Raw genomic sequence first — 15,619 nt, forward strand, 5'->3', positions numbered from 1 at the left:
TGGTTTATTTTTGGAATCACATCGTTCAGCATGCTCGTTGGATCGATGTCAAATTTGATTGAATTACTAAGTTCGAAATTGATGCAGGTCTCGATTACCTCTCGCCTCTCGTTCACCCGGTATACGTAGATGTTATTTTGCAAAGCATGCAGTGCATTAAGCTAAATTTGGCTTTTAATGCATTCACGTCAAAACTAAAAACAGAAGCAATTTTGGAAATGGAGCGAATGAAGCATCAAATGAAAAATTTATGGTTTCAGTTGTAAAACGGTATCATTCGGGAAACAGCAGAAGGCTATATTCGGAAGCAATGGGTATGAGACGGCACAAGTGAAGACAACAAGAGTGGCGGAAAGAAATCGAGATGAAGAGAATGGAACGGCGAAGAATTCGAAACTCGAAGGAGAGTAATGAGAATGTAATGAATGTCGACTCATGCAAACAAACAAACAAACAAACATAATGAATGAAATGAAGAGAATTGAACACAGTAACAAAAGTATTTTGCTCGCAGAATATACCGTAATGGAGCTTTCGAATGATGAATCTTTCAGTTTAATTTGTCTCTTAAAATTTCTTTAATTTTTCCCATTGACGACATGTCTTGAAGCGAATGTTTTAATGTCGGAGCATTTCTGCATTTTGCACAAAACTCAGTCGCATTTCCGAAACTGAACGCTTCGCATTAAAGTTTCTTTTTGTTCTATTATCTGTTTGAAATGAAATTTTCATGCATCATTCAAGATCTACTATCCATATTTGATTGTCGATTTGGTTGACGCGTCATACAAAGCGATCGCTATTAAGTTTTGAGTGGAATGTTGTGCGAAATGTTCGGCTGATTGTTGACAACAAGCATTTCTATTGTTAGACAAGATGTTAATGAGAAATGCTCTCGTACTGATCTCGCTAAATCCTGACAAATCACTTGCATAAAATAATGGGACATTTGAAATGATAAATCATTAGATGTTGTGCGTTACAAAACAGTAACCATGGAGCTGACAATAAATTACACGCTAATTAGTGATTTTTCGTTTGTAATACTAAGCCGTTAAGGCGATACTTTGATCTTTGTTTCGAATGTTTCACGTTCCCGAATTTTATGTGGCACAAAACAAAGCGATAACTATTTAAATTGTGAAAGCATAATAAATACGCACACGCATATTCTCTTCATAATTCGAAACGATCACACAAAGAATGGTTTTTAAGCTCGGGGGGATTGAGCCTGTTCGAGTTGAAAAGTTATCATCATTTTCATCAGATAATAATCCCGAAAATAACCGTTTTTCTTTAAATGTGTGCGAATGGGTTAAGAGCATTTATTTCCTGCACGGCATTAAATCACTTGGCTGCTCAAGTGAGAGAAAGCATCCGATACGGAGAAAAGTGAGACGAATGTTTTTGAGATGAAAAACGACCCGCACATTCATTATCATTTCGCGTAACAGAGAGAGAGATTGCAGAACTTTATATCAAAAATTTTCATTTATTAAAGCATCTTAACCACTGAATTAGAAAGAAAAAAAACTATCTTCGACTCGAAAACAAAACAAGAAAAAAGAAGAAATGAAGCAAAAAGAGTTATGTAATGTATGGCTCAAGGGGTTCTTGAGAGCGACGAGAGAAAATAGATGGATTTTTAACGAAAATAAAACTTGGACCGAAACAAAATACATTCAACGATAATTTATGGCGATGAAGGAGTACAAAAATGCTCGACTTCGTTTGACTTTATACACACATCGGAAGCAGCGCACACTATACACAAAACCGTTTGTTTTCGTCCGAAGCACTTTTAATTCTATGCTTTGTTTTTTTTTCTCGGTTCTGATCTATTCTGTTGTTGTTGCGTCGCTGTTTTAACACAATTTTCACTGTGTTCTTTTTTGTTCGCTCTTCTTCATCGTTTGCCCGGTTTTTCACACCATCCACAGATAAAAAGCGTTGAACACATAGAAAATCGGCCAGTGTAAAAAGTTTTTCGGACACTTACTACATTGTCAGCTTACGCGAATGCTCTCTTGTTGTTCATTCGTTGAGCATAATGCGTCAAAAATATTCTGTAGGCGAAACGACCAGCCACGATAGACAGCTCAATAAATATTAACGTTTTAAATTTCCTTTTTCCCCCCAAACATTGACAACGCACACAAGAAAAACAAACCACAAAAATACAAAAATCACCAGCGGAAATATTTATTCGCTCGCAATTTCCATTCATTGTATAAATCTTGTATTTTGTATTCGATTGTGTTGGCCTGCGTTTGTGTGTGCGTGTCATTTTTTTCGTGCATATACTCGGATTCCATAATATGTCCGACTACGACTATATTTTATTTTCAAGCGTTTGTTTGCATAACGATGGCACTGCATAATATCATGCAGAAAATAGCATTTCCCTTTGGATTTTATTTTTTTATTTGTCGCCATCCTCGAACCGGCCAGACCGTGCTCGCCTCGACTCACTCCAACTGCAACTCTGTTCGAGGGCTGATATTTTATAACAGCACAGTTTCGGTTTCACTGATTTTATCAATATAATTATTATTCTAGTGGTTATTGTGCGGCGCTCAATTGCATTTCAATTCAAGCATATTCATGCTTTCCGTTTTCAGTGCCAAGTTTTTAAGTTGATTGGGAGTGTGGTTTTTGTGTGTGTGTGTGTCTCTATGTCCATCTCCATTCTTTTCGGTTCGTTCATCTGCATTGAATTAAAAGCTAGTGATTCAGTTCGTAATAAATAGTCTTGGTGGTTTACTCAGTTTCTCACATAAATCTTCCGAACGATTCGTAATTTACAGAGCAGTTTATATCCATGTTTTAATACCAGTACTAGACTAATGAAACTCCTTCGTCTTACAGCAATCGATTTGTGGTTAAGTGAAGCCAGTTTCAGTTTTTCCTGCACTAATTATATGTATATACTGAGCGGGGCGCGCCAACACTCTGGGGAAATATACCAAGACGGATGGCATAAGGAAGTCCACGATATTGAACGAAATGACTGGCAAAAATAATGTCACGATAAATTAACGGAAAGTGAAGTCGATGGAACATTCATTTGCTACCTTTTGCCACCTTCAATTTAACGGTCACACCATAAAAATTCGTCATAAATTACAAGCTCCATGAAAATGCTTGCATCGTAAAGAAAAGTGCATTGGATGCTCGTCTCCATTGCTGCCGCCGGTTTTTGTTTGTGGGTTGAATTCGAAAATCATTTTCGCCGTCGCATTTTCATTTCTTTTCACAAATAAAACATTCATAGTGATGATGTTTGACTTTATAAAAAAAAAATATGGGTAAAAGCATATTTGTTTTGCGCATGTGATGCTTTTAACGATTTTAATGAATAAATTCATTGCAAACCAGGCAGAATAACACGCGTTCGTTGCCCACCGGCTTCCGATTAAGCTATCAACTGCATAATTAATATTTATTATTATTATTACTGCAAATATTTGCCGCAGGAGGAAAACTATTTTGAATAATACACACACCAACAATTTATGGCACAGTAGCGAATGGAATTTTATGAGGAAAAAAAGAGTATATAAAAAAGTTGCCGAACAATTTAAAGCTGCTTTCCAAAACTTTACAATCAGCTACTTCACACTCCATCCACTCTCCATCATATTGAATATTTCAATATCGATCAAAATTTTTCAGGTCAAACTCGGATACACTAAACAAAAAGCAACCAAATATCGTATGAAAAGGCAGCACCGAGTCCAAGTTGTAAATGAAAATAAAACGTTTGAATCGGTTAATGGTCGTGTTGATGTTGGAGTTGTTGTTGTTACATGTGTATGTGACGATGGACTAGGGTGGTTGTTAAACGACATCATACACACGTAATATATCCGGTTAAAGTAAATTGACGCGTTGAAAATGTAATAATAAGGGGGGTTTTTATTAAATTATGTACGATTATGATGAATTTATGAGTTTTTTGCGCATATTAATCAATTTGAAGTGCTTACGATCCGCAAATATATTCGGGTGGAACGCACCACACCACACCATAGCGCGGTGAAAATATTATAAAAGGAAAGCTTGTTAAAGTGGCATAATTAATCGTTTGTGTTGCGCGCTTTTGCCTTTAATTCTAAGTTATTTCATATTGCACAGGAAACACAAGTTAAAAAGAGCTCAAACGGAGGAAGACTTTAGCGTAGAAACAAACAATTAATAGGGTTCGTCGGTGTTAATAAAATGTATTTTGCTACTGTCTTGAACACAGGCTGTGTGTACGCGAACAATGTGCGAAACAATGTTGAGCTGTTTTCATGGAAAATGAAAATGGAAAGCGATCTCAGATAAAATGAGACGACTCGGTCAACATCAAATCACTTGCAAGCTACATCGAGAGTGCTAACCCATCTGGTGTGACTTGACACAGAATTGAATTCGTTCGCAAGTGCCGCTGTATTAGCCAGTGAAGCACTTGAAATGTCGCATTGGTTTTAATTAATACACCCATAATAGCATATCATAACGGAGGGAAAAAAGTGCTTGCGAAGCAGATCTTAAGTTGTAATAAAGAAATATCAGTATCGTCCTTAATTAAATTAGATGAACAACACCAGCTCAAATCTGATTTTGGAAAACTACTTGAGCAGCTGCATCGCATGGAACAAGGTCGAAATGAATAACGTAAACCGACATACAAACAGTCAGTCGTCTACCCATAAAAAGCAGAATGTCGTCGCATAATATTGAAACGAAAATGGAGAATGAAATCGGCCGTAGCGAGCGAGTTAGCAAGCAAACGAATGAACGGAGTGAACCGAGTGAGCATGAGAACGAAATGAATAACATTAACTGGAGAGACATCAGGCACAGCCACATCAATAAATGGCTGGCAATAACAGTAAAGCGAAAATATGTAGATAAAGTTTGGGCTTCTTCATCAGTTTTTATCTTTATGTGCTAGTTGTTGTGTGTGTGTGTACCTCTCTCTCTCTCACGCTCTCCTTCTCCCTCTCTTTGTACACGACGAGGAGGCAAATATGCTTAAACGGTGGTTGATACATCGCACACACTTGAGCCCCGCTCAATCAGATAAATGGATGGTGAATTGTTGTCGTATTTTGGAATGGTCGCCGTGCCATCATTTCCATGTTTTGCCCTCGTCCTCCTCGCCCAGCCAATTCGTTCAGTGCTCGGGCTCACACTTTTCACTTAATAAGGCTCATTATAAATATAGAAATATATATGCGAGAAGAAGACATTAACATGGCTAGCGCGAATGCCATGCAAGAATGTCGACAAATAACCTGATAAGAGTGATCGAAGCGAAAAGAATGAAAATGGAAAATGCTCTGGAAACCGATAAATTATTTCGGTGAAAAGTAATACGATTCAAGAACGAGAGACAATGAAAGAATGAACGAAGGAAAAACAAACGACAACGATGACACCGAAAACGCGAGAAAATTTCATATAGCAATAGTTGAGCTCGTCGAGAGGATTTGTGTGTAAAGGCGAAAAGAAAATGGATTTTCGGTAGGAAAAACTTGTGTCGCCATTCACATTGTACACTGCTCTGTGCTCAGCTTTCACGGTTTGCCCATAAGACGCGGCCAAACAGATGAGAAAAATGAAACTTCTCGCGCCATTCCGTTTCCCATTCTCAATATGCTGACGGTATTATTTCCATGATCGACACAGACTTTTCGAACCAGCGGAAAAAAGTTCAACCAACAACTAAAATATAACTATAGTTTTGCACAACACATAACGTCGTTGCATAATATGGCAAGGTGCCGTTTTTATAATGAAAAACCGAATTTTTGCACCAGTAAAAAATATCAGTCGCGACAACCAAATGCTGGAAAAACCGAATGAAAATCTGAAATCCGTTGACAGAGTGCTTTCACCATTCAATTACCAAAGCGGCGGTGATCTTATGAAGATGGATATTGTTGCCTGGGACCACGAGTTTCAACAACGATTTTTCCTTGTGCTGCGAAAAATAAACAACATGAAACATTCGTACGAACAGAAAATGAAAACATAAATAGCAATACAAAATGAGAGAAAGAATGATGGCGAATTGTTGTTCATTTTCATTTGGTAGAGCACAACGACAAAAAAAAATGAAAAGAGAAAAGTTTTCGCTTTGCTTTTATTTGGTAAATAAAAAGGGAACAAATGAAAGAGGGAGGGAGAGAGAGAAAAAACACGCGCTCCAGTAAAATTCTATTTATGCTGCGAAGCATTGTGTTGTGTGTGTATGTATTGCGCCATTTCACTTTGTATTCGAAGTTTGTCGAAGGAGTGTTGCATGAAAAATGACAATATGTTATACCCAGTTTAAGTGGTGGTGGTGGTGCTGCTGCTCCTGCTGAGGAACGGAACGAAGTAAATCCGATAAACATCAAAAGTACACAGTGGAAATCTTTGTAGTTCGTGTTTGGCCGACACGATGACGGCGGTGCAGGTGAAGTGAAGTGAGGTGAGCCGGTGGTTCGTGCCGTGCGCATACATTTATTATTAAAGATTATTAAATAAAAATGGTTCTATGTGAAATATATGACATGAGATGCGCGGGTGCGGCAGAGCACTCTTTTTTTTTAATAATTCAAAGGACATAATCGAGCTGAATTTAACGAAGGTTTCGCGCGCGTGATAGTATGCTTCTGGCTCATATCATCAAGCGGCTGCACCAAAGGAGGAAATGAAAACAAACTCAATCTTTGTTTACAAAACGACAAAGGAAATATTTAGTGAATTTATTTCTTTTCTCTGCCGAGCGCCGGGAATAATGTAAAGAAAGCGAAAATCTGTGTGAGCGCAGAATCTTTTGTGCACGACGCTTTTCATTTGGTTAATAAGAAGAAGTAGAAGAAGAAGAATTATGGAATGCAAACGAAAAACGAATTGTAAAGTTTTTCCGAGGCAATATGCCTTTCGAAGCACAGTTTTGCGGTCTCTTTAAACATTCTGGTGGAGTGCTGTATCAATGTCATAAACTTTTGAAATCTTAAAACTGTAAGAGACCAGTCTTTTTCTAGTGTTGTTCCTCGTGTTCGAACCCTTCTCTCGTTCGCCTGATGGTTTGTGTATGTTTTTTATGTATATGTGTGTGTGCGCGAGTGTGTTGTAGATCGACACAAGTTACCGCAATCAAGTAAAACAACAATGAATTGTTGAAACTTAACTTTTGAAGTGCTTTGAAAATGTCGAGTATGTCGCAAAGCACGAGCGAGTGAACTGGCGCTGGCAAAACACAACTAATAAAACGCCCCGTCGAAATGAAAAGCCACTCGTGTGCTTTTCGAGTTCATGACGGTGGAAAAAAATGCAATATTAACGCAGTTCTATCATCAAAAAGTCATAGCACGACGAATTGCATAGTAAAAATGTAATCTTTCGCATGTAATAGAAGAGAAAAAAAACGAGTGAAACGAAATGCGCTGCAATCTCAGCTGTTTTTCATTGTTACTGTATCTACAAACTCGATGCAGATCCCATTTTCTAATCTAGAAACGTTTTTCTGTGTCTCCTTTTATGCGAGACGAACCTTTCAGAAGAATTGTACAAAACTGTAAAACACCACCAAGAACAAATGATGAATGCTCTTATTACATGCAGACATGTGGCTGTGGATGCATTGTTATCAGTATTTTTTTCATCTGTGTTTATGCAAATTTTTCCACATTTTACTATGCTTGTTACATGTAAATGGCGGATAAGAACCATAAAATGTGTACGGCTGTGGCTGCAGCCGTGGATGGAGCGAAGCGACGTACATGGCGATATAGGGAGATATAAAGCGATGAGATGAGATGAAAACATGAAAATCCAATCTTATTGATCGGAGATGAGATAAAAGCAGTGATTATTTCGCCATAGTTGCGGTTTCCACTTATTAAACACGCCATCGATATATCCATGAACATCAAAAAACCCATGTAATCGAATGCAGGAAGGAGGGTGAGCAGTAGCATCAAAACGAGTAGTTCGTTTTGATTAAGTCGGAGTGCACGCGTATAAATTTCCTTTAAGAAACTAGCATATTTTCCGTATTCAAGTGGGCTAGATGTTGTTGGCATAGAGAAGCGACGACATGGTTTAACGAATGTGTTTGTGTTTTTTTTTGGCGAACGTGAAAAAAAACGTCCACTCATATTACGCATAACTGCTGGCGAAACACACAACAAGTATGAATATGAGCAGAGCATGGCAAGAGAGAGAATATGCCAGAGCCGATATATACTACATAGTCTTTCTCACAATGGAAAATTTTACGCACATTCAACATTCATGTAATGTCTCGAATGCTCAGCGAGAATGTAATGGGGCTATGCTATAGAACAAGGTTCACCGTACCCGATTTTTGGAATCCATTCGGTAACATGCTAGATGGAAGCGCAACACACAAAAATCAATAGAATATTACATATTATCCGAGCAGTGATGAAAGGTGAATAGAAATATCGCTGGAATAGGGAGGGAGAGAGAGAGAGAGGAAGATTGAGCGAGCAAGCGAAGAAGAAAAAAGAATCGCACACGAAATCCATAACTTTTACGCCATCCATGCTGAGCACAACGATTCAATATTGAGATATCAACGCAAAACGAACTGTGTGTGCTTCGAAATTGAAAAGCATTTCCGAGTGCGAGAATGAATTTCAAATTTTCCCCGGAATACCCGTTGCGAGAGTTAGAACGGGAATGCCGCCGCTTAAAATGGCATTAAAATAAATGTGTAAACAAGGAACAACGTTGCGATTCGATTCAATTCAATTCGTTTTTTTCGAATTTAGTGTAGCACTTGGTGATCTTGACGTTGATTTCATTATTTTCACTTGACAGCGCAATTTATTTGCGTTTTATGTGGCACTTTTTTTCTACACATTTCGACGTTCAATATGTTGTTCGTCTGTTAAAATATTCGTTCCGATGAAATCAGTCGATTGGTCGAACGCGATGCAAGTGTATTGTGATATAATTAAAATAATATTTCCTTGAGTCGTGCGTCGAACGCCGAACGAGCATACGAAACAAACGAACAAAAAACCGTAAAATACACGGTCGACCAGATGATGACGTTCACTGTGTTTACTCAAAAACTCGCAAAAAGCAAAGAAAAAAAAACGGGCGAGCATGAGAGCAAATGAGACGAAAATGTTTCACTAATATATCAATAGTCGTCGTAGTTCTCTTCATTTGTCAATAGATTTCCAAGAAATAACGTCTGAGGTTCACTCTCTTACAACAGTCAATTTGTGTACATACACAACACAAATTCCGATTAAATGAACTTAAACGAAACGGAATGAAATCAAATACCTCAAATCAGAGGAAAACTAACTAATTGATTTCACAAACACTAAATAAACTACTTGTTTCTAGCACTTACTTCTGGTCGTGCGGCGCGGTATCGCCTCGTCGGTCCAAGAAAAAATGGTAATCCAAAATCCAACAATTTTCAATAATAAGTCACACGAGATTTGATAATTCAATCAGATGAATTTGTTTGTTTATTTCTTTGATTCGTTTTAAAATTGATGTGAAAGTGGTCGATGAAACTTATGGCTCCAATACGTTCGTTTGTTAACGAATCACACAACGAGCGAAATACCGTGTTTTGATTTTCACTTGTTCGTCAGTAGCGATAGATCCAAATAAACTGAAGCATCGCTAATGTTGGCTATTCATTCGTACCGTTGATTTTTGTGTACACAACATCATACTCGCATTACATGCAGACACAGCTGTGTGTATGAGTGCTCATAATGGATTTGATGTGCTCCGATGCGAGTGTGTATTGGTGTTGGGTTCGAGTGTTGTAGAGAATCAACAGCAATAAAACGAAGCGTTTTCCGTCTTACTAATAAGCAGCATCGTGCATCATTCGTGTATTCGTCTCTTTCACTCGTGTAACACCATTCACCTATATAGTCGAATCCATACATCAAGCCGTATTATCGTTGTATGCGTGCGTCAAGCGGAGAATACAATCCATGTACTTAACACCGAGCACATATGTATACACCAATTGAGGGAGCATTCTCTAGTCAATTGCTCGCTTTATTGTATTGAAATACAAATTGCGAATGGAACAGAATGGAACCATGAGCTCACCGAGACTATTTTATGTCTCTTTATGTATTGTGCCGTATGGCATGCTATTTATATAGGATATTTACATGCTCTATACTCGTCTCGTGTGGATGCGGACGCCTGGTGTTTGTTTATTTCAAGTGGGGTAAGACTAAATTTACTTGCCTGCTGTTTGAAATGATTGATTTAAAAACCAAAGTAAAAAAAGTTCAACAAAATTGTGTAAAATATCGTTTAAATATTACGTATAAAATAGTATAATTCCTTTTATAAGGTTCAAAACGTCACATTTTAGATTCAACAAAAGTATGATACAAAAAATATATAAGTTAATTAGTAAAATGGTTCGATACATCTTTCAACATAAGTTTATCTCCGATTTTACTTAGTGTTCATTGCCTTTCTGTCATCGCCAAATTATACTTTGGTAACTTTTTGATCCCGTTGCAGTTTGGTGAGTGACAAAAACACTTGTTCCAGTGAAGTTTGTCCGATGGAATAGTCTTCAATTGGCATCGTTTGTTTGGCTTTTTCCATTATACCAAAAACCGATGACCATCTCAAGTCAGATGGTGGCACATAAAATTTCATGAGACCAACATATTCCTCACTACAAATAAGATATGAATATTACACATTGAAAACCACATCATTGTTTATATTCAATATGCTCACTTCAAATTTGCTCCAGGGAAGCTCTGATCAATGAAATTCTTGATTTTCAACGCGTCATTTTCCATCCTAACAATTGAGAATTCGTATCGAACAGAATTTAAAATATTTCTAACGATTCAAATTGATTCGACTGTCACATGTTTCATGCCATCATACTTTCATACTTACTCAGTCTCGATATTTTCCTTTATTTTGATAGTGATCCAAAAACCTTTGGAGAATTTGTTCTTCAAGTGTTGCGTTGAGCCCAGGCATTTGAATTCTCCGTTTACCATGATTGCCAGGCGAGTACAAAGCGCTTCGCATTCTTCCATGCTGTGCGATGTGAGCACAATTGATTTACCTGAGCTGCGAACCTTCGATACTAAAGACCAAAGATTTCTTTTTGCGGCCGGGTCCATGCCCGTGGTAGGTTCATCTTGGAATAAAATTGAAGCAAAATTGATTTTTGCCGGGGATTTTCAAATTTTTCATTTATATTTCAAAATATGCGTTACCGAAATAAATGACCATCGGATTGCCAATTAATGCAATAGCCGTGCTCAATTTCCTTTTGTTGCCGCCCGAGAGCTCACGAACCTTTTTGTCAACATGCTTTTGGAAATTCAATTCATTTGCCAGACGATTACTCAACACTGATATGTTTTCACAACGAACTCCTCGCAGTAAAGCAAATATCTCAAGCGTTTCCGAACCAGTCAAGTCATCAAGCAAAGCATCAAACTGAGGACAATATCCAATGATTTTTCTTACTTGCATCATATTCGTTTTCAATCGAACGCCTTGCACGAACGCTTCACCACTCGAAATACTCGCGTCACCCGTTAACATTTTGAAGGTAGATGTCTTGCCCGCGCCGTTCACACCAAGAAGCCCGAAGCACTCAGCTCTAGACAAATCCCGTTGATTTATTCATTCAATATATCAAATGTCAAACGCAAATTTTTTGTGAGTTATACCTTTTGACCGCGACGGATATTTGGTTGACGGCCAAGAATTTTCCATAAAACTTGGACAGTTTTCGTAAAACCAAATTATTCACATGTAAATCTTGTGTGGACATTGCATCCACTTTTTTCTTCTCTTCAGTGACATCATCATCAATTCCCTGTGCCGATGGCTGTCTGGGTAGCTTTCCTTCGAAAGCTCCACGAATGCATTGCGTAGCCTTGGAAAATACTCGAAATTCGACCATGAAAAGAAGAGCAAAATACACCAAACCGCTGACACTCATATAAGTTAAGTGTCGTCCTATGCCGGGCTCCTTCCAATCGTAAACATTGGCACTTGGAGTTTGGTTGGATACTAAGGATTCAGCACAACGAAGTAGTGAATACTGTGGCAACGCAAGGAAAATCCATTCAAGTATTTTTGCTGTTTCACTGAGATTACGTTGGACAAGTATGTACTGAATAAACCAAAGAACAAAATCTAGGAGAAAAAAAATGAGAGAAATTTTTATGTTTTGATAAATGTATTAACATGAATTGCAAAGGAAGGTCCAAATACCCCCCAGATAACAATAAAAAAATTGCAAATATCAATCCACTAACCTATTATTACGGAAAACACGACCATCACGATGAGTCCTTTGCTTGGTGACGAAAACAAAAACGACAGCAAAAATATCATCGGGAATACTGAGAGTCCAAATGTGAGAAGAGCAGCTATTAATGGTGTTAAATCATTCAGAATCTCATCACGGAACACGATCAATGGAATGATTGAAATTGCAACAATCACCAGATATGTGATGAAATCAAACAGAAATGAGGATATCCAATATGTACGAATGTCTACTCCGCTGACAAATTGTAACAGCTTCGATTTTGATGATCGTTCTCTCACGTAAAATAGTATATAGAATGAACTCACAAAGGCCACAGCAATTGAAAATACTATAACAATCAAAGCACCAAATTCTTTTACGACTGAACGATTGGATAGAATGATGGTTGTAACTGTACATACGGGGGCTATAGTCTGAAGCAGGACCATAATCCAACTTCGCATCCAGCAAAAGAATCGCTTTTTAAACATGGCGTGCCATTGATTTATATGCAAACTAAAACCACGCAACAGCGGAGTATCTGCTGCCGATGACTCAGGATCGGATGTGCTTATATTATTATTGTGATGTCGATTGTTATCATTTTTGTCTAAAATCATCGAATCAGATGCAACAGCGAAGAAGATTTCCTCCAATGGAGTCATCGAAACCCCAAAGCTACTCAGTTTCAACTCGTTTTGTTTTTCTTCCAACACTTCGAATACATTCTTGAATTGATTCACATGTTCAACGGGTAAAATGTACACAAGTTCACTGGCAATATCCTCATGAACCACAACCTCGGGAATGAATTCGTGTAAAACTTTAGTCACATCACTTGACCTACAGCCGTCACTCTTAACACATACTAAGCGATAGCCACTTCCGAACCGTTTCTTCAGGAAAAATGATGTTCCGTAGCACTTAAGCTCTCCTTCAGCCATTATTGCTATGCGATCACCGAGCACATCTGCTTCGTCCATGAAATGCGTGGTCAACAGAATGGTGCGCCCTTTTTTTTCTTTCTGTAACAGATCCCAAAGTGCACGACGAGCCGTTGGGTCCATGCCACTGGTCGGTTCGTCGCAGAACACTACTCTTGAATTACCACACAAAGCAATGGCAACGGAAAGTTTTCGTTTCATTCCACCGGATAAGGATTGTGATAAGGCGTTTCTCTTGTGCTCCAATTCTAATTGTGTTACATATTTATTAACTTCATTTTTGACTTCGGATTTGCTCAATCCTTTCAATCGGCCAAAGAACTCGATATGTTCGCTTACAGTTAGCTCGTCAAAGAGAATATTGTGTTGAGGACAGTATCCAAGTGAGCTTCTGGCTTTCTGTATGTTTGTTCGAATATCGTGTCCATTTATAGTGGCCGTTCCTGATGTTGGAGGAAACATTCCGGTCAACATAGACATCGCTGTGGTTTTACCAGCCCCATTATGGCCAAGTAGGACGGTAATTTGATCGTCGAACATATTCAGTGTTAGGCCATTAACGGCTGTCTTTTTGTTGGCATAAACTTTGCGTAGATTTTTCACTTTCACTCCTGCATGACGATTCCGCGGATCGATTTCATAGTTTGGATTTAATTGATTTGTTCCATTTTCCGTTGCTTCATCAGCTGACATGCCGCACCAGAATGTTTTCGTGAATGGAAAGTAAAACTTTTCAGGCACACCATATTCGCCGGGAAAAACTTTTTCGACGTAGAGAGCGATTAGGAGGTATAGAAGAGATGTAACCAATATAAAACTCGTAACGATCCCAAGTGAGAGATTATCGGAAGATGTTGGCTTCTCCCAAAAATCGGACCAGTGCACACCTTGATTTTTGTGAACTGCTTCGAATTTGTAAATCAATTTAAATCCAAACAAAATTGCAGTGTTCGACGAAATACATGACAACACTTTCGATGTGCCTGTTTCCAGGGAAAAAGAAAAAGGCACGACCAAAGCAAGCCAAACGATTCCTGCTACGACTGTAGCAATGTTTGCTTTGGAAAAGAATACACTTAACATGAAGCAATACGTTATCATCGAAATACTGTATACGAACAGGAACACCAAAAGCACTGACCAATCCGCATATAATGATAACTGTAGATAATGTAGTAATATCAGAATAAATGATGAATCACGAAACAACGACGGAAAAAAACAACAATTACCTTCAACAAGGCCACGATAATTCCCATTGCTATGATCATGAAAACCATTATACGTATGAACCAACTGATCCAATGCATCCACGATTCTAATCCCATTATTTTCATTGCTTCTTTTAACTGTCGCTCTTTTTCAATCGTAATGTAACGAACGGAGTTGACAGTGGGAAACATGAAGCTCAAAACTATTAAGACTCCCACAATAGTCCCCATCGTTTCATACATTCTGATGATATACTCGTCGGGTATGTTTTTTTGGTTGGATAAGTCAATAAAGTATAAAGGACATATGAATTGAGCAAACAGCATAATTTCTATAATTGTTCTGATATAGTGACGACATTGAATTAAAAAATTCTTCCATATTAATAACTGAAGTTTATCGATGTTTGTCACGGATTTTTGTCCACTATTGCGAACGTGTGAAGAGTCGCCGGCCTGCATCTTGAAGTAGCTTCCACCTTTATCACTCTATGAAGAAAAAAAATCATGGTTCAAATTTGCAAGATTATGATACAAACAAAAATATAATTTATTGCTAATTTTTTTTCTTTTTGCAAAAATGATAGTTCTTTTTCACTCTTTCACTAGCTCTTTTAATTATAATTATAATATAATTCATTAAAAAGTCTTATCAAAGTAAATTAAAGTATATCAGTACTGTGAAAAATTATTTTTTCTCCAATATAGAAGAGGAACGAGCGGTACGTCGATGCAAATTTTTCAATTCGTATAGAAAAAAAAACTTATTCAGTTCAGTAAGACTAAACTGAACGAGTTAATACTTACAAATGAAATATTGGGAATGAAAAATATTCAGTTTTATTGTTGAATGGTGGAGAATCCAATGACGATTGATAAACATCAAAAATACTTTCATACGTTTCTGCGAAAAGTTTTCAAAGTGGAGTTATTCTTATCAGTGAAGCATTATAGTTGACTCAAAGGGTATAGAGAAAAAAAAACATAGCGATATGAAGCACAATGCGCAAACAATTTGGCATGCGCTAGTGACGTCTCGATAAAAGAGTACCGATTTTGATGAATGTATGCACAATATCAAAGTCATTTTTTATATTTAAGCTTGTCGTCAGCATATAACAATTCTGAGTCATATTCGTATTCGTTATAAATTTAAGTTC

At 37.7% G+C, this 15,619-nt stretch overlaps 2 protein-coding genes across 3 annotated transcripts in view; both read right to left on the reverse strand.

The window, feature by feature from the left end:
- LOC129570026 (uncharacterized transmembrane protein DDB_G0289901) overlaps positions 1-9,652 on the reverse strand; it is a 31,383-nt gene extending 21,731 nt beyond the window's left edge. The window contains exon 1 of the mRNA XM_055449384.1: positions 9,377-9,652. The gene's annotated coding sequence lies outside the window, so the exon portion shown is untranslated. The remainder of the gene's footprint in view (positions 1-9,376) is intronic.
- A 646-nt stretch (positions 9,653-10,298) lies between these two features.
- LOC129570025 (phospholipid-transporting ATPase ABCA3-like) lies at positions 10,299-15,336 on the reverse strand. 2 transcript variants are annotated; one of them, XM_055449379.1, is made up of 8 exons: positions 15,267-15,336; positions 14,481-14,948; positions 12,309-14,409; positions 11,715-12,186; positions 11,253-11,644; positions 10,924-11,173; positions 10,756-10,821; positions 10,299-10,690 (listed from the first exon to the last, which is right to left on the reverse strand). In XM_055449379.1, exons 2-8 carry the CDS (start codon positions 14,919-14,921, stop codon positions 10,498-10,500), a joined length of 3,915 nt encoding a protein of 1,304 aa, XP_055305354.1. In that variant the 5' UTR covers positions 14,922-14,948; positions 15,267-15,336; the 3' UTR covers positions 10,299-10,497. The 2 variants fall into 2 exon arrangements, with proteins under 2 accessions (XP_055305354.1, XP_055305355.1); XM_055449380.1 differs by having other exon boundaries at positions 15,139-15,277.
- Between the last annotated feature and the right edge of the window lie 283 nt (positions 15,337-15,619).

This window comes from Sitodiplosis mosellana, unplaced genomic scaffold, assembly GCF_009176505.1.
Source record: "Sitodiplosis mosellana isolate CC-2019 unplaced genomic scaffold, AAFC_SMos_1.0 Smas_scaffold_47, whole genome shotgun sequence".
Taxonomy (NCBI): domain Eukaryota; kingdom Metazoa; phylum Arthropoda; class Insecta; order Diptera; family Cecidomyiidae; genus Sitodiplosis; species Sitodiplosis mosellana.

What these genes read in the sequence shown, in the direction of transcription:
- LOC129570025 (XM_055449379.1), bottom strand. Translation starts at nt 14,921, where the DNA reads ATGCAGGCCGGCGACTCTTCACACGTTCGCAATAGTGGACAAAAATCC. An exon ending in ATATCCGTCGCGGTCAAAAG is followed by an intron (nt 11,645 to 11,714) that starts GTATAACTCACA and finishes GGATTTGTCTAG; the next exon opens with AGCTGAGTGCTTCGGGCTTC. An exon ending in TCCGATGGTCATTTATTTCG is followed by an intron (nt 11,174 to 11,252) that starts GTAACGCATATT and finishes TTTTATTCCAAG; the next exon opens with ATGAACCTACCACGGGCATG.